General features: G+C 46.5%; 1 protein-coding gene across 2 annotated transcripts in view; it reads left to right on the forward strand.

The window, feature by feature from the left end:
• The window catches only part of LOC146834490 (ferric reductase 1-like), a 439,656-nt gene that overhangs the window by 234,576 nt on the left and 181,464 nt on the right, over nt 1-23,616 (forward strand). For both annotated transcript variants that reach the window (XR_014960631.1, XM_085601878.1), the window contains exon 10: nt 15,608-15,755. Coding sequence is in view for 1 of the 2 variants with exons in the window: in XM_085601878.1 (XP_085458004.1) it covers nt 15,608-15,755 (148 nt within the window). In the remaining variant the exon portion in view is untranslated. The remainder of the gene's footprint in view (nt 1-15,607; nt 15,756-23,616) is intronic.

A 23,616-nucleotide genomic window follows, 5' to 3' on the forward strand; every position in this document is an offset into this window, starting at 1 on the left:
GGACGATCTATTAATATACATACGGAATATCACCATGGACCTAGCTGCCCTCTGGGCCACACTGGCCGACTTTGGGAAGGCAGTGGGCTGAAATTCAATTGGGCAAAATCCGATATATATCCTCTCCACCTAGACATCCCCCGTGAGAAATATGCGTTCGGTCGGTTAGAGTAGCGTGGAAAGGAGACGCCCCAAGGTACCTAGGAATCAGACTATACCATTCCCCGAAGGACTTTTTTGAGGGCAACCACTGTAGAACACTGAGAGGCATTAGGACCCAAATCAACTTTTGGCGCACTCTGCCCCTGGCCTCAATAGGAAGGCTGGCCTTATCGAAAATTGTGATAGTGCTCCGCCTCCTCTACCACTTCACAAATGTACCAGTTATTCCCCCACAAGCCTTTTTTCGCAAGCTCAACTCCCTGATAACATCTCTGATTTGGGGGTAAGGACACCCAAGGGTAGCCCTGGTGACGCTACAGTTGCCAAGGAACCTAGGTGGATCGGGCGCCCTGTCTTTTGAAGCCTACTTCCTCGCAGCACAACTCCAATGGCTGTCACGCTGGAAGGCCAGATGCCACTTGGAGGAAATGAGCTCGGACATGGGCCCCCTGACGATTCCAGCAGTGCATCGTCTGCTTCTTCCAGGTACCAGACTGGACCCAACCCGCCCCATTCAGGTGGCGGTAGCCAGGTCCTGCATGCAGCGAATCCATCGCCTATCCCGCAATACGCCACTTTACTCCCCACAGTTGCCACTGGTGGGCCTTCCACCACGCTGTGGCCACTACACGTCCCAATATGTTCGTCGTCTGGACAGAATATTGACTTAAGGAGTTGGAGTCCCTATTTGTGGATGGACACCTTATTTCATTTGAAAGCATGATAGAAGGGAGTAGACTTCCAGCTGGACAACTTCCCCTACATAGACAAATTGTTTCAGACTGTAAACAGACCTGGAATCTAGCAGAGGGGGAACCCAAGACACACCCAACACTTCACACGATATTAAACATGGGCACAGGGCGTCACTTCATTACCTGGATCTATAGATCCATCCTGGAGCTTGCAGCCACGCCACTCACACAACTAACGCTTTAACTGCATCCAGTTCAATATATTACATCAGGCGTACTTGACACCAGCAAGGCTCCCACGATTCTACCCCATGACACAATTTGGTTGCCCACACTGCCACCTGCCTAGTGCCACATTTATACATTTGTTTTGGACCTGTCCTACTTTGCAGCCCCACTGGACGGAAATACACAACGCAATACAAGGAGCCACCTTCCTCACGGGCCTTAACACATGGGAGGCCTGCGCATTAAGAATTATTAGGTGCAGGAAAGGTAGAAAAACAGAAACACAATTTACATTGTTAGCCCTGCTCCTAGCAAAATGAAGCATTACAATGCACTGGCACGCACCTACAGGTCCTCCGATGGAGGCCTGGAGAGGAGCTGTCATAAAATGGGGTGCAGCGGAGATAGACGCAATCAGTCTCAAAGAGGCACGGGGCACATGTCTCCTTGCAATGGGCAATGCTCCTCCAAAATTTTGAACAAAGACACCAACCATATCCCATAGAACCACCCCAGCAGCATCAGACCCCTTGATCCTCGCCGCCTTAAACATGAATATACCCGAGAGTCCCATAGCTGTCCTTCCCCCCCCTCCCAAACATTCTCACACAGAGACTATTCAGTCCTCACCCCCGCAGGACACAGTTCATCTCTTCAAATACTACAATAGCAACTCAGAGCCCAAATGCAGCAAGGCCCTTTAAGGGCGACAGACAAAAACCAGCATAACGCCTACCCCCAACTACACTCCCCGAGTTATACCTCTAGTTTGATATAGCATTCATACTCAGTATTTACAGAAGAGACACCCATCAACGGAGCCCTAGAATTAGAGACAGCGAACATGGACCCAGTATATCTTCATCCGGTTCACACAAGACACCACACAACCAAACACTCAGAAAACCCAAGATAGCAATATTCCAGCAATGTAATGCAACTAAATGTCTGCCACTTGTAATTGATGATTCTATTGAAGACTCTGTTTGAATTTAAAAATTCAATAAAAAGACTTAGTAAAAAAAATCAACTAAAAAATCAATGAACATCACAGAATCTCAGATGTTCAATCCTTACTGACTGATAGGGTGAGCATTTGTCTCTCACCTATGCACATATCCAAATATTAGGGCTGTTGCACAGGCAAATAAGAATTAATGAATGAAAAAAGGCTTATAAAGCACACAGCTACTCAGAGAGTGTGTGGGTGGTAATTCTAATAGATACAACTAATGTGTGAAAGAAACAAGAAGAGAAATCATTAGCAATTCAAGCAGGGTTAACCACTCAACAAGATAGTTGAAAAGTAATTAGCACCCCTGCCCAGTTAGGAGTGATTGCCTGATGCTCAGTATCAGTGATTTAAAAGGCTCTTTGCAGTGAAATTTCCAAAGTACAAGATTGGCACCTTAGGTTACCTGTTCTGCATTTGAGGGAAAGCCCAGTGTTATGCTGTTGTGGTTTTTGTGATGCTCAGAATTTCTTGATTGATCGGGAAGCCACTGGTTATTGGCTGGACTACCATAGAACCTATGCTAGTTCAGATGAATGGGAGATCTCACTAGTGGCACCTTACGTGTCCACAGCTTCTAGCTGTTCTCTTGTCACTGGCTGTCCTCCACTCCAACCTTCCTGGAAATTGCTTTGAACGTTTATGTGACTCAACTCTCTTTAAAGAAAAAGGCTTATAAAGCACACAGCTACTCAGAGAGTGTGTGGGCGGTAATTCTAATAGATACAACTAATGTGTGAAAGAAACAAGAAGAGAAATCATTAGCAATTCAAGCAGGGTTAACCACTCAACAAGATAGTTGAAAAGTAATTAGCACCCCTGCTCAGTTAGGAGTGATTGCCTGATGCTCAGTATCAGTGATTTAAAAGGCTCTTTGCAGTGAAATTTCCAAAGTACAAGATTGGCACCTTAGGTTACCTGTTCTGCATTTGAGGGAAAGCCCAGTGTTATGCTGTTGTGGTTTTTGTGATGCTCAGAATTTCTTGATTGATCGGGAAGCCACTGGTTATTGGCTGGACTACCATAGAACCTATGCTAGTTCAGATGAATGGGAGATCTCACTAGTGGCACCTTACGTGTCCACAGCTTCTAGCTGTTCTCTTGTCACTGGCTGTCCTCCACTCCAACCTTCCTGGAAATTGCTTTGAACGTTTATGTGACTCAACTCTCTTTAAAGCGGTCCTTGTAGCAAGAGTTTAGAGGGAACATATTATCGATCATGTTTTCTAATAGAAGAATTACATAGCCTTGAGAGAAATGTCTCTATAGAAAAGAATGGTTGGTGAGGAAAGCTGGTCTCAGGTACCTCTAAAAAAAGGGATGTAAGCCTATTAATGTGCAAAACACATCTTTAATCTCCAAGGGTGTTACAAGCAATGTAAAGTTGCATTATCTGTAGGTGGTGGCAATGTTTTGATATTTTCTGTATAAAGAAGAAATTTCAACTCCACATGAATTGGGTTGAGAGACTACATCGAAATTTTATTACTCCCTTTAAGATCATTCAGTGATTTTCTTTAAATTTAATAAATCTTTTAATTCAGTATATACGATATTCTTAAGTATATATACAGAATGGCCCAGAGTGCCAGAATATCACAGAATACCCTTTACATTAAATCGGATATCAAAATTGCTTTTCCATTTGATGTATTTTTTTAACTAAAAGAGGTAAGATTGATACTCACAGAATAAACAGTATACCAAAACGTGTCCCAACACCCAAAAAACATGGTGCTTAATGGCCTTGTGAAATTAAAACATCTAACGTGTCTCACTGCTCCCTAGATCAATTCATGTACACATGAGTCTGATAAAATGTTTAGAACACATAATATTAATGTTTAAGGCTGACATTGTACACTTCTATTTAAACATAACATTCACTGACACATAATGTTGTAATAATGCATTGTGTTCATTCTTTATTACAGACTTTACACATGAGTGCACATGGGAACAAATTATAGTCACAGCATGTCAAAATAACCCCACAAATTCACTCACTTAATATGTGACATTCAGTGCAGTCTCCTAATATCTGTCTGATGTGTAGTAGTGTCCACAAACCAGTGTAGTCTCCGATGCCACTGAAAGATATGTTATTTTCATCTCTTCTGAATAAGCTCCACAATCATTTCACATGGTCGACGAAGTGTGAACGCTTGACTAGATTGGTGTGACATTACCTAAATCCTAGCCATCAGGCGCCATTTTGAAATTTTCTTATATTAATCCATGTATATGGAAAGTATCACATTATTTCACTATAAAGTGTAAATTGAGTAAAATTAATTGACGTCCTACCAGGGTGTCACTTCAATCCCAGTTACCAATAGTTTCACAATTACATGACCTCACAAAGTGACATCACATAGAAGCATGCATAAAGACTCCTTTATTGAATAGAGTCTCTGAACTCACACATTTATGGTCCCTACACTTAATATTTCGGTGCCCTTCTTCGTATATGTTAGACCTGGCATCCTTGGCGTGGTTTTCGCTGACTTTTTGCCTCTACTTCCTATGTTTTTGATGCTGTGCTGGATTTCATTTTGCTGGCTTAGATGCTTTGGGCACTTTGCCACTGCTGATCAGTGTCAAAGTGCAAGTGCTCCCTGTATAAATTGATATTGTGATTGGTTCTCCCTGACTGACATATTTGTTTACCAGTAGGTCCCTAGTAAAGTGCACTACATGTGCCAGGGCTGGTAAGTCAAATGCTAATAGTGGGCCTGCAGCAGTGATTGTGCCACCCACATGAGTAGCCCCAAAGAGATGTTTCAGGCCTGCCAACGCAGTGCCTGCACGCAGTTTGCTAACTGCCATTTTGACCTGGCCAGTGTACCCACTTGCCAGGACTTACCCTTCGGACACCCCTATGGTAGGCCCAAGGTACCCCCCATGGGCATGGTACAGTGTATTTAAAAGGCAGGACATGTACTGGTGTGTCTACCATGTCCTGAAAGTGAAATACTGCCAATGTTGTTTTTCACTATTGAAAGGCTATCATGCCTATAGGACAGAGTGGGGAAAATGTGTAACATTTTACTTGCATATCTTCCCATTGGAGTGAGATAGAAAATTGAAGTCTGGTATCCCTGAACTCAGAATTTAATAACACATCTTTTAGTAAGGATGGTTTATAAATTCTGTGTTTCAAAATACCACTTTTAGAAAGTGGCTATTTTCTTGTTCAGCCTTTCTGTGTGCCTCTGCCTGGTTGTGGATTGACTGTCTGGCTTTGGAGTGACAGGGACTGGGGTGGCTCCAGGAGTCTGGGTGAGTCAGCCTGGGCTGAATAGGCCAATCTGCATTTGGAGTGGTGGGAGGAGTAGTACCTGTCAATGACTAGCGCTGTGCCTGCCTTCCACAAATGACTGGCTCCACCTCCTGCGGTGTGTCTGAAGACCCTGGCCCACATTCACAAAGGAAGAAGTTGTGCACTGTCAGAGTGCACCCAGAACTGGTTTGGACTGGGTCCAGGACCCCTTACACATAGAGAACAAAGACTTTTGGGGTATAAATATGAGAGCTGAAACCCCTGTAATTTAGATCATCTTGGAAGTAAGAAGAACCTTTGCCAAGGAGAAGATCGCGAGAAACTGAGAAGAAAGACTGCCCTTGCTGTGTGTTCTGGGGCTGACTTGCAGTTGCTATTCTGCCAAGAGAGGGAGAAGGACTTTTGCTGTGAGCTGTGTCCTCTACTGAAAAGGAAACCTCCAAGGGCCTGAGGAGAGCTGGCCTCCTGTTGTGGGAACTCAGGCATATCAAAGTTTCCCCAAAAATCGTCTCTGCGAAGCAGTATGCGTGTGTCTGTGTACAGCTGGTGACCTCTGAAAAGCTGCAGTGGTAATCAGGCGCCGGGAACATTCCTAAGTTAGACGCTGTGTGCATTCATCAACACACAGCCCTGCCTGCACGAAGAGCCTCGTGAGAACTGGCGTGCCGCAACGCTGTGTTCGTGTGCCTGCACCCAGCTCTGCTTGAACCGTGACCTTCGTGGGACCGGCAGCGAGAGCCCCACAGTGCTACGTGTGACCACGCCGCCGATGTGAGCCGTAATCTTGTGGGTGCCGTCACCGCCAGCGACCCGAGTCGACCGCCCAAGATCACCAGTGAAGAAAAGGGAGCCGCGCTGTGACCTGCGTGAGTCTGAAGCGTCGCCTGGCAACCAGAGCTCTCCTGATAACGCCCCGCCGCAATAGAAGGAATCACCAGCGGGAAGCCAACAACGCGGGAGAGAGAGCAACCTCCCAGGTAACACTGGGCTGCAGTCCCGAGCCGCTGCTTGTGTCGCTGCCTGGGTGGGTTGTGTGCCTGCAGGGAGCTGTCGGGCCAGACCTGCAATACCAGGGACCGGTCACACGTATTCTCTCTTGCTCAGAGGGCAACCGGGGGCAGGTTTTCATAGCCCCTTTACCACGGAGTCAGCATCGGGGTAGCAGAGTGGTTTTGTTATAACAAGGAGGGCACCGCGCATCGGTGATGAGTGACTGGTGCTAATAACAAAACGATTACTAAAGAAAGGAAGATACAATCCTTGCAAGTGGCTTGTTTTAATCCTGAGACTGTTCTTTTGATCCCATTATATTCGCTTGAAGGAATTCAAATTCAGGTTCTCTTTGTAACATCTGCGAAATACAGACTCTGCCAATTTATTTTTTACAAAAACCTTACCAAGAACATTTCTAAGAAAAGCTTAATCATGTATGTTGGAGTTTTGTCATTTTGGTCTTGCATAACTTAGATAAAGAACTTTATTTTTCTAAACCTGCGTGGTGTCCATTTGTGGTGTTTCACTGTGTTACTGTGAGTGTTGGTACAAATAATTTACACATTGCCTTGAAGCCTGTCTGCTTGTGCCAAGCTACCAAGGGTGTGAGCAGGGGTTATTTACAGTGTGTTTCCCCCTTACCCTATCTAGAAGCAAGGGTCCATATTTGGTCAAAGGTACCTACCACTGCCAACTAGAGACCCCCATTTCTAACAGTATAGCTACAAGTACAATGGGTGACTGGTCACAATCTCAAGAGCGCTATGTGGTATTGAAAGTTGTTTGTTTGTTTGTTTTGTTTTTTGGATTCATACAGCGCATAGCTGCCCCAGGAACGGGGCGTCCCAGAGCTTCCCAAAGAACAGGTGCCAAAGAATGCTCCAACCAAAACAGACCAGTTACGCCGGGAAGAGCCAGGTCTTTAAACCCTTTCTAAAGATCATATGATTCTGGAGACCTCTGACAGAAATCGTGAGGGAATTGCAAAGATGGGCCACCTGGACCTTAAAAGAACGTCCATCAGCTCTGACTCTTTGAAAACGAGGAATACAAGCCAATCCCGAATTGGAAGAGCGAAGGGGGCGATTCGGGATGTACTGGACTAACAGGTCCATTAAGATCGGAGGGCCTTGTTGTGTCAGAATTTTGTGGGCTAAACACAAGGACTTAAACTGAATTTTGGCTATAGGCAGCCAATGCAACTTTGGTAAAAGATTGGATACAGAGCACGACTTGGGAAGTGCAAACAAAGCCCGAGCCGCGGCATTCTGAATTAGTTGGAGGCGTAGGATACACGATTTATTGACGCCCAAATAAAGGGAGTTGCCATAGTCCAACCTGGATAATATTGTGGCCTGGATAATGGTTTGGCGGATTTTTGGTTCAAAATATCCAGGCAGGGGTTTCAATGCCCTCAGAAGTCCGAAACAGACTCCTGCGAGGACTTTAGATTGTGTATCAAATGAAAGATCCCTATCAATCCAGAAGCCCAGATTCTTAACCGCCTCTTTGGGCAGTGGCGCTGGTTTGAGTTTATCCGGCCACCACTGTTCTGACCAGAGAGCACTGTCTCTCCCCAGCACTAGGATTTCTGACTTGGCAGCATTGAGCTGCAAGCAATTGTTTGTCATCCAATCTGAGATCGCTAACAGATCCTTTTTAAATTTAAAGAGGTTGTTTTTGCAGTTTTTTTAAAAGGAGATGACTAACTGGGTGTCATCGGCATAAGACACCAATGACATCCCTCTACTTTTGGCAACCATTGCTAGGGGTTGAACATAAATGTTGAACAGTGCAGGGCTCAATATCGAGCCCTGAGGGACCCCGTGCTTTATGGTGTGCACCTGTGAGTGGTAAGGTGGTACAGCAAACTTGAAAAGTTCTGCTTTCCAAAAAAGGAACGGAACCAGGTCAAGGCCAGCCCCCTGACCCCGATATCATGCAGCCTGCCAAAAAGGATGTCATGTGAAACAGTGTCGAAGGCGGCACTTAAATCTAGCAGAATCAAGGCCGCTGAGTTCCCAACATCTGGGCTGACCCGAATATCCTCAGTCACAGCCAGCAGTGCCGACTCGGTGCTGTAGCGGGGGCGAAAGCCGTTTTGTGAGGGGTCAAGGATTTTATTCTGCTCTACAAATTCAGCCAAAACAGTATTTACATAGGATTCGGTAGCTTTGGCTAGAAAAGGAAGTTGGGAGATCAGATGAAAATTACCAGGGTCCGAGGGCTCCAGAGAAGGTTTCTTTAGAAGCGGAATAACTTTTGCATGTTTCCATGTTACAGGCAATGATGTAAACTAAACAAAGTTGGTCTGGTCTCAGAGGATCGGCTGGGGAGCCTGATTTATTATTGCAACAGAGTGATTCCGTCCCAGACAGCGTAAGAGGAGGGAAAGTGCACAGTGTTAGTTCAGGAGTGACTAACTTATCCTCAACCTCGGCTATTTGATCAGTGTTGACCCTAGCTAAATAGCAACTGCCAGTTGGACAGTTATTATAGATAGTCTCCACCTTGCGCACAAAGAAATCTGCAAGTTTGTCGCACTGAGCATTGGAGGAAACTGGGGGATCTACTTTCACATTATAGTGTTGCATCTTTCTGAGAAGGGAGAAAATCATTTTAGGGGGTTTTTTACTCTCCAAAATTTTGGCAGCAATATAATCGGCTCTTGCTTTCCAGATCAGCCTATGATATGACTTGATTGCATCACGATATGTATTTTTAGCTTTCCAATCATAGGCACGCCTCCAAGTTCGCTCCAATTGCTTACAGACCTTTTTAGCTATCACCAAGGTTTCATTAAACCACGGATTAGATGGCCCTTGTTTCTTCTTTGAACTAAGTTTTGCGGGAATGCTGGTATCTAATGCTAGAGTCAGCCAATCCTGGAAAAGAGAATCAGCTGCCTCTATGTTTGGCGGGAACTGTGGTTTTGAACTTAACAATAAATCTGAGAGTTGACTAACATCCAGTTTAAGCCAAGGACGTTTCATCACAGAGCGAGAGAAGTTCAAAGCCGGTTTCCCTGGCAGCTGAAGGGAGAAGGAAACCAGGAAATGGTCAGACCAGACCAAAGGAACCGGAGGTGACATTGTTAGAGAGCCCAGATTAGAGAATATGGGGTCCAACAAATGGCCGGCCACATGAGTGCTATCGGTCACACATTGTATTAATTGACAAGCCTCTAAATTGGTTAGGAAGCAGGCAATGTCCGTTTTGCCGCTGTCTTCCAAATGAAGATTTAAATCACCCAAAGTAGTGAAATTTGCTGCTTTACTAGCTAATACGGTGACCCTATTCGCTAGAGCTTCCCTAAATATATTAGATGGCCCTGGAGGGCAGTAGATAAGCAACTCCGAAACCGTGAAGTTATGGTTAAGAGTGATTTTAAAAAAAGCACTTTCGCAGTCAGGGATATCCTCCTTCTTAAAACTGCATGAAAAAGGCTCCCTAAGAATTAGTGCAGTACCTCCCCCACGCTTGATAGATCGATTAAGTTGATACATACTATAGCCTGGGGGGAGTGCCAACCAGCCTTCTGCACCAGAGTCCTGTGTTAGGCAGGTCTCAGTCAGAAAAATTCCAGCAGGTGATTCGTCTGTGAGTAGTTCGAATATCTCTGCATGGTGTTTTGCGAGGGAGCGACAATTTAAACTAAAAATCCTTAGTTCAGTTGAACCAAAGAGAGAAATACCACTCCCGACACTCCTAAAATTAAGAGAACATTGTTCACACTGATATGAATCTGACAAAGGTGACCAAATATGCTTTAAACAGCTAAGGCAGTTTATATTAAGGGACAAAGCTCAGATCGTGTATAAGTTGACCTATCGTTAGAGATTTGAACAAGGTGGCTGGCAACTGGCAGCGTCCCGGTGCGGAGGGCGCAGACGGGCTTGCCTTAGGCGCGCCGGCGGCGTGCCAGCGGCGCGCCCGGTGTCCGCATCTGGTGCGATTTAAATGTACGGTGGGCCGGAACAGGCACCACCCGTCGCATCTGATTGGCCCTAAGCAGCCAATCAGCGCTCCACACTCTCTGTGATGCGGAAGCAACGATTTTAGCACAGGACAAAGTATACAAGAGTCAAAAGTGCGGGTAAGTTTTTTTTAAAACGATTCAGGGAGCACAAACAAGTTTAAAAGCACACACAATCAAGTTTTAAAACAAGAAAATTAGCAGCAGCACTCAGTGCGAGTAACTTACAAGTTAAGTCCATCTTATTGCTACAGGGTCTAATTCATACCCAATACTTAAATTAATGTCTCCTCGTGGTGGTTATGCACAGGGCCGGACAGGCCAATAGGGCAATCTGGCAGCACCTGAAGGGCTGCTCTGACAGGTTAGAGTGTAAACGTATTTTTTGGCTGTTTGTGGTCCTGTTTTATGGTCTGGTGGGCCGATGTCTGGTGTTGATTTCCTTAATATTACTGCACGATTTGCGAGCATCAAGCGCACATGCATGCATTCTCCCATACCTTACAAAACACCTATGCGGCATGTCTTTAAAAGTTCAAAACTGCCCCAATTTGTAAATGTGGGTCACTTTCGTAGCTATCAGCTTCCCTAATGAGGGCCACTTTTATTTTTGTGCCCTGGCCTATTATCTGTTCCAGCCCAACCCTTACAGAACAGATACTCTACGGAGAGGAACACCAGTCACTAAGAAAAAGCAATTTTCAGGCTCTTCTTTGTTTTTTAGTTGGTGCTTTAAGGTTGTCTTTCCTTGACTTAAGGCTGCGCCAGCCCTGCATAAAGATATCCTACAAGAACATCTTTCTGCTGGTAGAACTTGTAAACCATATGTAAGGAAGGCAGCAATTATTCATTTATCATTGTGAATTGATTGAAAAATTCAGGAGGCCAATTCCTAGGTGATTTGTCTTTCAACTGTTTCGATTTCTAGCTCACAATTACAACAATGTGTATGGCCATGTTTGTAGGCCTGTTAATGAGGCATTATTATTTGAGAAGAACCATATGTTATCAGCATGGAGCTTTTTTAGTCATAAACCTCAACCAATTCCTTTTACTTAAGGACATAGATGGTCCGCAAAGGGGTGACATATCGGTTTTCAGAGGGGTTCAGCTATACGCTGTACCGGCCCATTGTTAAGGGTGGAGGGGCTCCATCCCCATCCTAACTTTTTGCAAACATGAACAGTGTCGGTCAGGCTGAGCACAGGTCAGCCTGACAGACACTCTTCATGTTCGGGTCAGGCGGGAGGCCTATACATGCTCTAAATGCACAGGCGCCTGGCAGCTTGACCAGAGCTGGTCTGTAAATCTCACAGCCCTGAGGGTGTGACTCACTCACCCTGTCCAAAGCTCTTAGAGGTCCTCCTCCTCATTAGATGGAGGCATATCACAGATGGACATGGACCTCGGCGTTTCAGTTTTAAGCCCTGAAATGCCCAGGGCCGACTGTCCATCAGTGATGCCTCATCACAGACTAGGTTCGGGTCACCAGTCCACTGACCGCATCCCACTCTGTGACGAGTTAGGAACTGCCGCCTAAACTCATTGGCTTACTGATAACGAGGTCAGCCAATGAGAGGAGGTGGCATGGCCATTCCTCCAGGAACCACCAAGGATGCCGGCCAGCCATCCAAGATCATCACTACAGCCCGGTATTTGTTTTTATAATGCCAGGTGTGTGTGTGTGTGTGTGTGTGTGTAAATATAAGAATGTATGTGATTTGTGCATGCATGCTGTGAATGGGTGTGTACATGTGTGTGTACTTGTGAATGGTGGGTTTATGTGTGCGGACTTGTGAATGGATAGGCATGAGTGAGTGTGCATGGAGATGGGTCAATATGTGTTTGCATGTGTGGCATGCCCTCCCTCCTACTCAGATTACCAGCCCTATCAGGCTATACAGGGCCCTGGACAAGTACCATGTTTCTGAATAGCTAAGCTTGGTGCGTGTTGTTGTGTATTCCTGAGGGTTTAGCGGCCCCATAGTGGACTACTTCTCAGACGATGGAGGTAAGGGAGTGAAGACTAGGCCTGGGCGAAAATTTCGTTCCATTCGCTGAAATTGCGATAATTTGACATTTTCGCGTTCCGCGGAGAGCGCAAAAATGTCAAAATTTCCGCATTCCGCAGCTTGCCGATAATTTGTTTCTTGCTCGTGCTGTAAAATAATACATTCTCACGCGTGCGCGATCGCCTTACCTGAATCCCTGCGTTCGCCGACAAGTTTTCTTGATCCGGTCGCGTTCTCCATGAGATGTTGTATTGTTTTTAGCCATTTCCGCTGTTTCGCGACAGTTCGCGCCCGCAGTGACGTCATGCGTCGCGCGATCACGTCTTTCTTCTCGCGATCATGCACCGCGAGACAGCCGAAAACAAGATGGCCGCGCCCGCGAGCAACCACATGGGTAAGTTGGCAAGCCGCAACCATGCAGAAAATCTCGCGAACATGCGGGAAAAAAACTTCCGCATCTTCGCGATATTTCCGCGTGTTTGCGATAATTTTTAACATTTTCGCGATAATTTGCGAAAGTGGATTTCGCAAATTCCACCCACCCCTAGTGAAGACACTTCAATGTGTGTGGCTTCTGGTTCGAGTGCCCAGATGACCCTTATGCCCTAATGAGTAGCAGCCAGGTTATTTGCAATCAGTGCTCCTGGTACTGCACACCTCGCAATTCTGAGTTTTGCGGTAAATATAGGCAGGTCAACCCTGATATTTGTCCAGGGCCACATTCCTGATATTTATTGGCCATAAGCTCTGAAATAATCTGCTCAGAGGTGCTTTAAATATACACTCATAATGAGGGCCTTAAGGGTTGGGAAGCTAATGTAATCTGCATGCGGCTTCATAAGTCATCAATCCTTGTACTGTAAAATTCACTTGCCATTTCCTTTCTAAGGAATTTTTCGCTTTCTTAGATTCAACCTACCATATCATAGAAAGGTGTCCATGTGCAAACCATTTTGCGTCTATCTTAATGCCCAGAAGGTATTAGCACTATTCCTGAACACACTAGTGCAAATACATTTTGCACACTTGAATTGTCTTTCAAATAGCTTTAAGATGTGTAGTGTTGTTTACACTTTTCCCAGCAATTGCCCAAGGTTCATAATGGCAAATTACTTATTTTCTTTTTATCTGAGGTTCTGCATATTTGAGAATGTGAGTCAATTCGCAAACTTCTCATAGATCCAACAATGGGTGACCCTGAGTTTCTAGCTGGAGGACCCAGAAGAATTTATTTCAGTCATAGTTGCCCTGCTGGACAACGGCGAAACCGCGGCCTTCATCCTCCTGGGCCGCATTCAACACCGTCTGACACCACATCCTACGCACCTGCCTTCACGACGCAGGAATACACGACAAAGCCCTGGACTGGACCACCTCCTTTCTCACCAACAGAACCCAGAGGGTCTGCCTCCCCCATTCCGCTCCGAAGCCACCAAGATCATCTGCGGTATACCCCAAGGTTCATCACTCAGCCCCACCCGTTTCAACGTCTACATGGCACCACTCGCCAACATTGTCCGCTCGCACAACCTCAGCATCGACTCCTATGCCGACGACACTCAACTGATCCTCTCACTCACCAAAAACCCCGCCACCGCCAAAACCAACCTCCACAAGGAATGAAGGCCGTCGCCAGCTAGATGCAAACCAGCTTCCTGAAACTTAACTCGGACAAGACAGAAGTCCTCATCCTCGGATCCACCCCGTCCGCCTGGGACAACTCCTGGTGGCCTGCCGCCCTGGGAGCCGCACCCACACCCACCTACCATGCACGCCACCTGGGGGTCATCCTGGACTCATCGCTCTCAATGACCCAGCAAGTCAATGCAGTCTCCTCCTCCTGCTTCAACACCCATCGCATGCTCCGCAAGCTCTACAGATGGATCCCCACCAGAACCAGTAGGATGGTAACACAGGCCCTCGTCAGCAGCAGAATGGACTACGGCAACACCCTCTACGCAGGAACCACAGCCAAACTCCAAAAGAGACTCCAACGCATACAGAACACCTCTGCACGCCTCATCCTTGACATACCCCGCCACACCCACATCTCTGCCCACCTGAAAGACCTGCACTGACTCCCAGTCAACAAGAGGATCACCTTCAAGCTCCTCACCCACGCCCACAAAGTACTCCACAACGCCGGACCAGCATACCTCAACAAATGTCTCACCTTCTACACCCCTAACCACCAGCTTCGCTCCGCCGACCTCGCCCTCGCCACCGTCCCACGCATCCACAGGACCTCCACCGGCAGCAGATCCTTATCCTACCTCGCCGCCAAGACTTGAAACACCCTCCCCACACAGCTGCGTCAGACCCAGGACCTGCTGACCTTCAGGAGACTTCTCAAGACCTGGCTGATCGAGCAGTAGCTGCACCCCCCCTCCCCTCAGCGCCTTGAGACCCTCACGGATGAGTAGCACGCTCTACAAATGTTTAATTGATTGATAGTTGCATCTTAGGCTAAACATGTGTTAAGAGTTGACTGGGACAAGTTTACATCAACGATAAGAAACGGAACATACCAATGCCATAGAAAACAATGGTGCTGCACATTCAGTCTAGCGTGAAGGTGACCTCACCATTTTTTTTAAATCTCTGGTTTCCTTCCGCGCCACACCTGATCAGAAATGGTGTGCATCTGGCCATAGGCCACATGCTGTGGGAGGTTGAGGCAAGGAAAACGTTAGGGGTTAGGTAGTGAAAAGGTACAATTCAAAGGGAAAACATATATCAGTGTCACGGGTGAGTCCAAAACTTATGATTGAGCAAGGTGCTTGAACATCATCAGTCTAGCCACAAATGCAGCATTGAGCACAGCCCTTGGTCTACATCTGTAAGCATCCGCCTATAGTTAGTACGCCATAAGAGATAGGAGGGAAAACTAGAAAGTTGTATTAACATATAGCAATGCCAGAGGTAACACAATTCACAGCTGGCATCTCAATCTGACGTCTCCCCCAATAATTCCTACTGTTTTTTTATATGGGATTTATTGACATTTTTAAAAGTATTGTTATCACACACATATATTTACCTACATGATGAAGATGTGTGAAATAAAAGGTACATAGGAAATAAGGGTCCTATAATGCAATTAGTAGCATTCTAATAAATTATTCTTTTAGTCCTCATGTGCATAATACTTAATTTCTCTATCCACTAGGCAATAAACTGGTTATACAACACAGACTTACATAGTTGTTTATGTCTAAAGGTAACAAATAATATCTGTTGCTTCAGGGTAACTCTGTGGAGTACAAATCAACATCCTATACCAATGGTGTCATCAAATGCTCTTTCACTTCACGAAATAACATTTCAACACAAGCAAGAGCTGTCAACCAAGAAGCATTTTATCTATTTCTGGGATATGGACCTTCTGAGAGTGGTAAGTGAGATGTACTTGCAATGATGAAAGAACAAGATTTCGGGAAAGATGTGATGCACATACATTAACTTGAGATGCAACCCATGGTGCAATATAATGTTGTGAAGGGTTCTGTGTGAAATTTAAGGTTTTTTAAATGTTATGTTTTGTTATACTGACTTACATAGCACACAGCTGCCCCAGAGCGGGGCTTCCCATCGCTCGGCTGCTACACCATGATGATTCATCACAGAGTCAGAACAAAAGGACCTAAGCTACCAACAGCCAGGTCTTCCGTTGCTTTCTAACACAAAGATGATTCGGAGTATTACATAAATGTAAAGGCAGGTTGTTTCATAGAACCGGAGTCATTGCTCGAAAAGAGCGACCTCCCAACCTGATCCTTTTGGTACAAGGTGTCACAGCCAAATTCAATTGAGCTGGTTGGAGGGCCCTTGCACATTTGTACGACTGCACCAGGAATGCCAACCTCTGCTTGTACACAATCCAAAAGACTGAGCATAAGGCTTCGAACTAAATACATTTCTCTGTTTGGAGCCAATGAAGTTTACCAAGCAGCTTCAGAAACAGCGCTTAATTTAGGCAGATGAAAACGTAAATTCGCTGCTGCATTCGGAACAATCTGCAGCCTATTGTTTTATCTGCTTAGTTGCGCCCAAATCCAGATTATTGCAATAGTCGAGACGTGAGATGATTAAAAACTGAATTATCATCCACCCGCAGTGGAGGAGAGGCCCGTGTGCCGCCCCCAGAAGGAGACCGGGGCAGACCAGGAGAGCGACAACCCTGGTGACTGTGGGCTTTAAAGGCACACGGTTGGTGCCTGCGGGGTCCGATTGCGCTGACCAAGGAGGTCCCGTGAGCGGGACCAACAAGGCACTCTGTGAGTACTTGTGGCCGCCTACAGCTGCACCGCCCTGACTACGGGCAGCTGCAACCAGGGGCACGTTGTATTGAAGTCCCAGAGAGGTGCTTTAGTGGCACAGTGGTGCCGAAGCTGAATTGTGCCCAGCTGCACCGCCCTGACTACGGGCAGCTGCAACGTGGGGGCGATTTTGTTTCTAGAGTCCCAGTGGGGGCTTAGGGGGCACTGCAGTGCCAAAGGCGATTCCTCAGCAGCACCGCAGAAGGGCGGGCAGCTGCAACACGGGGGCATGTTCTTTTCTTGCTGAGGAAGGGGTGAGTCATGCCCCAGTGCATTACGCACGTTGTTCTTGCTGCCAAGGCAGCCAAAGGGCCAGTGGAAGGTCCTATCTTTACGCCCTGACATTTGGGACAAAGGACATTGCGCCCCAGAGAAAGGCCAGTTGGCCTGGGGTCATGTTTTGTCATTTTTGTGTACTGGTCGGAGTGCAAAGAGGATGGATGCACCGTGTTAGGGTTACTGTGGTGCATTACGAATGTGAGTTTGCATAATGTGTTTATGCTTATAATGTTATTGCCTAATGTGGTGATGCCTAATGCAAATGTTATGCTATGATGTTCTTGCCCAAAGTGATGCAGACATAATACGTTTATATTGCTAGGGATAATGCTGAGTTCATTATTTTACCAGTAGTTACTGGTTGTGTTAGTTTTGCTATTTGTGCTTTGTGGTGGTTCTGACTGTGGCCCGATTGACACTGTCATGTATATAATCCCCAGTTAACTACCTGGTGCCAGTTGGCACAGTGTATATGAGTGGTTATGATCTAATGTGTTTTGGATAATACAAAGGCTATTTTTTATATAACCTTGTGTGGAGTTTCTTTTGTAGTGTGCCTAGTGTGTTGCTGCTGTGTGTGTATGTTGCGCAAATGCTTTACACACAGCCTCTGGGATAAGCCTGACTGCTCGTGCCAAGCTACCAAGGTTGTTAGCTGGGGTTATCTTCGGCGTGTAACTCCCTTGCCCTGACTAGAGAGGTGGTTTCTTCCTGGCTTGGGCACAAGCCCTAACCAACCATAAATACTATTTCTAACACCCCCCCAACAAACCAACAGAGTCATAAGGAGTTAAAAACTCTTGAAGATAACAAAATAGCAAACAATAAAAACACACTAAGACTAAGATAGGTTCTATGATGAAAATCACCAGTAGTAGTAAGGGGCGTCCGTGCATTGGCCTGCTTTTTACAGTTAGTAGGGCAGTTAGGTTCAGGCATATGGCGGCCCACCAGACCGCTGACTTCAAAGTAGCACAGCCTAGCTAAAATGGCTGATATGCACCGTGATCCTAACAGAGTAAAAATGCTCCACCAGGACAATCAAAACAAAACCGACCACACCTTCCCCAGCCCCCCAACAAACCAACAGATTCAAAAGCAGTTAAAAAGTCTCAAAGATAGAAAATAGCAGCAAATATAAACTCACTTAAGACTAAGATAGGTACTATGGTAAAAATCAACAGTAGTAGTAGGGCGTGGCTTTGCATCTGCCCACCTTTTATAGATAGTAGGGCACTTTGGTCCAGACATATGGTGGCCTACTAGACTGCTCACTTCCAAGAAGCACGGCCTAACCAAAATGGCCAAAATCTGAATTAATGAGATTGTTATGTTGGAAGATGCCAGCTGTTTTATCCATTCATGATTCATGTGTGGTTGGTTTTCCTGCACAAAAGAAACACATCTTCAGGACCCATCCAGGGCAGTTTATCTGCACATTTCGTATGAATCCTTTCCCAATCCTTTCAAGTCTCATTTATTTCAACAATTCTCGTTTGAATTGTATGCTTTTCATCCACCTCTCCTTTATTAGTTCTGCTCTCAAAGGAAAGAGCTAATGGACTTTTCAATGGATTATTTTCTGAAAGCACTTTTTCCTTGCACCAGAGTAGTTCTCCAGAACACAAGGCTTTGTAACGTAGCTGTGCAATCAAGATTCGTTCTTGGTAACCAGTCACACAGTGCCACTTCACGTATAGAAGTTCTCACCGTAGGGTCACTCAAGTGGTTCCACTGCCATACTTTCTTAGAATTGAGTGGATGATGGCAGTATTGGAGTCCTATTGTAGTAAGCTGTCTTAGTGGCATTCAACATCTTCCAGTTACCAGCTTATTTTGAGGATTAGAGTCCCAGAAATGTTAACTCTCACATTTCAAACATGGTTGCAAGTGTCATGTGCTATGGGGCTCTATCACCCAACTTTTTAATAAAATATAAATGACTCCCCCTTATGAAGCTTCTGTATTTATGGTCAATTTCAGTCCAGTTCTTAGACAAAGCTTTTAAATCAAGTTCCACTACCACTCACATCTGTAGAGGGCAAAGAACGCCTATCATTGTGTCTTTTGGCAAAAGGCCAATGGATGGGGCCTAACTACCTAAAAATATGATTCTAAAAATATGACCCCAAACACTCCACCATCACATGGCCAATAAATATCTAGTCAAAGTAAGTGAGTGTTTCCCCAACTATAGTGAATAAAATAAAAGAATTTGGTAGGAACCTTTGAAACTCAACTCACCATAGCCACAGACTCTTCAAACGTTGTCACTGCAGGCTTTTTTCATCTCCAAAGAAAAATAGGTCCTTAAATTTTGTAGCGTCTCAAACTAGGTTCAGGCAATTATGGCTGTTGTGTTATCTACATTAGATATGCACACTGTATGCCGGATTCAAAATCTACAGAAGTCACAAAATGGCGTGGTTCATTTGCTTTTAAGTCTCAAGTAGCAGCATCATTTGTTTCTCTGACTGTCCCACTTTGGGGATCTTCCACTGCTTCCTAATTACAGCTGAGCAAAATCCCTGCAAGTAAAGAGAAACCGAGGATATTTTTTGCCAATTGAGCAGAATTAATGCTGATCTGCTATTGTGTGGGGGAAACAATTAAAAGAAAGTTGCTTTTAGAAGCACTGCGAGGTGTCAGGCAACCTATTTAAATGCATTAAGGTAGATACGTTGGACAGACCCCTGACAGCACTTCAAAGCAACTTCCCTACTAGGGAGTTCTGGTTGCAATGTTGGCTGCAGGGTCCTCCTGGTGCTGCAGCAGGCAAAATAAAAAAAATTCTCCACAGAGAAAATATTTCCCTGTGATGAAAAAACTTCCCCTAACCCCCTCACCCACAAAGTTTGTGGGTGTTCCCTTCCCTTTATATGGGAAGTAGAAGCCGTAGCAGATTAGAGTTAACTGTATGGTAAGGTTTTATTAAAGTGTGGTCGCACCCATACATAATGGAAAATGTGTTAGGGCCTGGTTACTCCAAATTTGTGGTTGACGTTTGGGTCTGCAGTGTTGATTCTGCAGGGTTACACTAAGGTCCAAACTGTGCCGGCCAAGAGAGTGGATGCTGAAATCAGATAGGGCCTTCACATTTACGACCATTTGTGAGGCATGTTGTTGCTTGGTGAGCATACCCAGAGTTGAAGTCACACAAGAGCTTTACTCTGTGAGGAAGACCTTGGGTCAACAATGTCAGGTATTTCTTCAGTGAAGTCAGGGTTGTATGCTGGTTTACGGTATATTTGAGAGATGATGAAGAAATTGATAGAGCATGGGGAAATCTGCCATGTGCTCAAATGAAGTATAGTTTAAACCGAATTGCTCGGAACATAGCGTGGACTCCTGCTAGGTAAGTGTCCTGTCTCCACCTCTGCCACAAGGTGTGTTTCAATAGATTTTAAAATATGGTGGCAGAAGGTGTCAAGCGCAGTTGCGATATCAGAAGAGAAACAGGTTTCAAACACCCCAAAAACAGAACCGACTTCTACCTTGATGATGTCATGTTGTTCTGGAGAGTGTTTCACTTCAAGGCCGGCATTTATTAGCAATATTTTAGGAATTGTTTTGAATTCCTCGGTCTAATCTATAGATCGGGTAACTCTGGTTGTAAGTCTAGTTTAAATTATTTAGATATTCAGTTTCTCATATCCACAACACAAATGCATTCTTAAAGTTTTTAGAATGCTAACAAAGAGAATTTTGTCTCTGTGATTGTTCAACACACGCATCACCTCAGAGTCTTTGACATAAAAATGCAAGTGTATGCACAAGCTTAGATTTTTACTTGATATTATAGGATTGTCATTCTCCATGTTAAATATGACTTGTCCCGCTCAATTCCTGTGGTCAATATTACATGTCTGATTTTTATTGTATGGGTTCTGTTTTGTCCGCCTTCTTTTCTTTGCCACATTTGTTCTTTGGCAACCCAGTGATTTTTTAGTTCCTCAGACGCAATGACACTGGATCAGTAGGAGGTCAGTACAAGAGTCTAGAGTGTTGTTCCAAAGTTGTCCACGGTATAGAAATATGTGCACAGAGACTGAATTTCTGTACTGCTTGGCATAGATTTCTGGAATCAGGGTTCCTTGTAAAGAAATGTGTTGGAGAAATGTCAAAAGCCCCAAATGTCTCAAGCGCCAGAAAGAAATTTTAGAAACTAACTGGTGAAGGTGCAAGTGACACCACATAAAAATGATGATTGGACTTCTGCTCCATAGGACTTGACCATGTTAGTATGGTACAAAAACACCTTAGCTACTGTGAAATAGATGTGTTGTTCTCCAGTTGGAAATGTAACCCTATCTTGTTTACTTGGAGACCTGGGTGCCAATCACGATCCTGTAAAAAATTCCCCCGTGCGACTCGTATCTGGTCTTTTTACCGTACGAATCGTACAAGTGCCGTACGAACTGGCAATCACGATTCGCATGGTAAAAAGTCCATACGAACCGCACTGGGAATCATTCCCCACACGTCCTCGGGTCGGAAAATGTGTCCGACACGTCCTCGGACGATTTACCTTACAAACGTGAAAAGCCAAGTCCGACCGAGGAATCACGATCCATCCCGTGCGTCCGAGCGTACAACCGTATGGAAAAAACACCGTCCGCACCGAACACCGATAGCAACCATGGAGACATGTGCCCGCATACGCGCCCAACACCCCCCCCAGCCCCCGTACGTCCGACACGTACCCCCCATATATGTATACCCCCACCCGTTTAGGTACACCCCAGTACGTTCCAGTCGTACCCCCACCCCAGTACGTGTCATAGCCCCCGTGTACCTACACACCAGTACGTTCCAGTCGTACCCCCACCCCAGTACGTGTCATAGCCCCGTCTACCTACACCCCAGTACGTTCCAGTCGTACCCCCACCCCAGTACGTGTCCTAGCCCCCGTGTACCTACACACCAGTACGTTCCAGTCGTACCCCCACCCCAGTACGTGTCATAGCCCCCGTGTACCTACACACCAGTACGTTCAAGCCCCACCCCCACCCCTGTACGTGTCATAGCCCCCGTGTACCTACACACCAGTACGTTCCAGTCGTACCCCCACCCCAGTACGTGTCGTACGCCCCCGTGTACCTACACCCCAGTACGTTCCAGTCGTACCCCCACCCCAGTACGTGTCGTACCCCCCCGTGTACCTACACCCCAGTACGTTCCAGTCGTACCCCCACCCCAGTACGTGTCATAGCCCCCGTGTACCTACACACCAGTACGTACCAGTCGTACCCCCACCCCAGTACGTGTCATAGCCCCCGTGTACCTACACACCAGTACGTTCCAGTCGTACCCCCACCCCAGTACGTGTCATAGCCCCCGTGTACCTACACACCAGTACGTTCCAGTCGTACCCCCACCCCAGTACGTGTCATAGCCCCGTCTACCAACACCCCAGTACGTTCCAGTCGTACCCCCACCCCAGTACGTGTCCTAGCCCCCGTGTACCTACACACCAGTACGTTCCAGTCGTACCCCCACCCCAGTACATGTCATAGCCCCCGTGTACCTACACACCAGTACGTTCGAGCCCCACCCCCACCCCTGTACGTGTCATAGCCCCCGTGTACCTACACACCAGTACGTTCCAGTCGTACCCCCACCCCAGTACGTGTCGTACCCCCCCGTGTACCTACACCCCAGTACGTTCCAGTCGTACCCCCACCCCAGTACGTGTCGTACCCCCCCGTGTACCTACACCCCAGTACGTTCCAGTCGTACCCCCACCCCAGTACGTGTCATTGCCCCCGTGTACCTACACACCAGTACGTACCAGTCGTACCCCCACCCCAGTACGTGTCATAGCCCCTGTGTACCTACACACCAGTATGTTCCAGTCGTACCCCCACCCCAGTACGTGTCATAGCCCCCGTGTACCTACACACCAGTATGTTCCAGTCGTACCCCCACCCCAGTACGTGTCATAGCCCCGTCTACCTACACCCCAGTACGTTCCAGTCGTACCCCCACCCCAGTACGTGTCCTAGCCCCCGTGTACCTACACACCAGTACGTTCCAGTCGAACCCCCACCCCAGTACGTGTCATAGCCCCCGTGTACCTACACACCAGTACGTTCCAGTCGTACCCCCACCCCAGTACGTGTCGTACCCCCCGTGTACCTACACCTCAGTACGTTCCAGTCGTACCCCCACCCCAGTACGTGTCGTACCCCCCCGTGTACCTACACCCCAGTACGTTCCAGTCGTACCCCCACCCCAGTACGTGTCATAGCCCCCGTGTACCTACACACCAGTACGTACCAGTCGTACCCCCACCCCAGTACGTGTCATAGCCCCCGTGTACCTACACACCAGTACGTTCCAGTCGTACCCCCACCCCAGTACGTGTCATAGCCCCCGTGTACCTACACACCAGTACGTTCCAGTCGTACCCCCACCCCAGTACGTGTCATAGCCCCGTCTACCTACACCCCAGTACGTTCCAGTCGTACCCCCACCCCAGTACGTGTCCTAGCCCCCGTGTACCTACACACCAGTACGTTCCAGTCATACCCCCACCCCAGTACGTGTCATAGCCCCCGTGTACCTACACACCAGTACGTTCGAGCCCCACCCCCACCCCTGTACGTGTCATAGCCCCCGTGTACCTACACACCAGTACGTTCCAGTCGTATCCCC

Source organism: Triturus cristatus, chromosome 4_2, assembly GCF_964204655.1.
Source record: "Triturus cristatus chromosome 4_2, aTriCri1.1, whole genome shotgun sequence".
In the NCBI taxonomy this organism is placed as follows: Eukaryota; Metazoa; Chordata; class Amphibia; order Caudata; family Salamandridae; genus Triturus; species Triturus cristatus.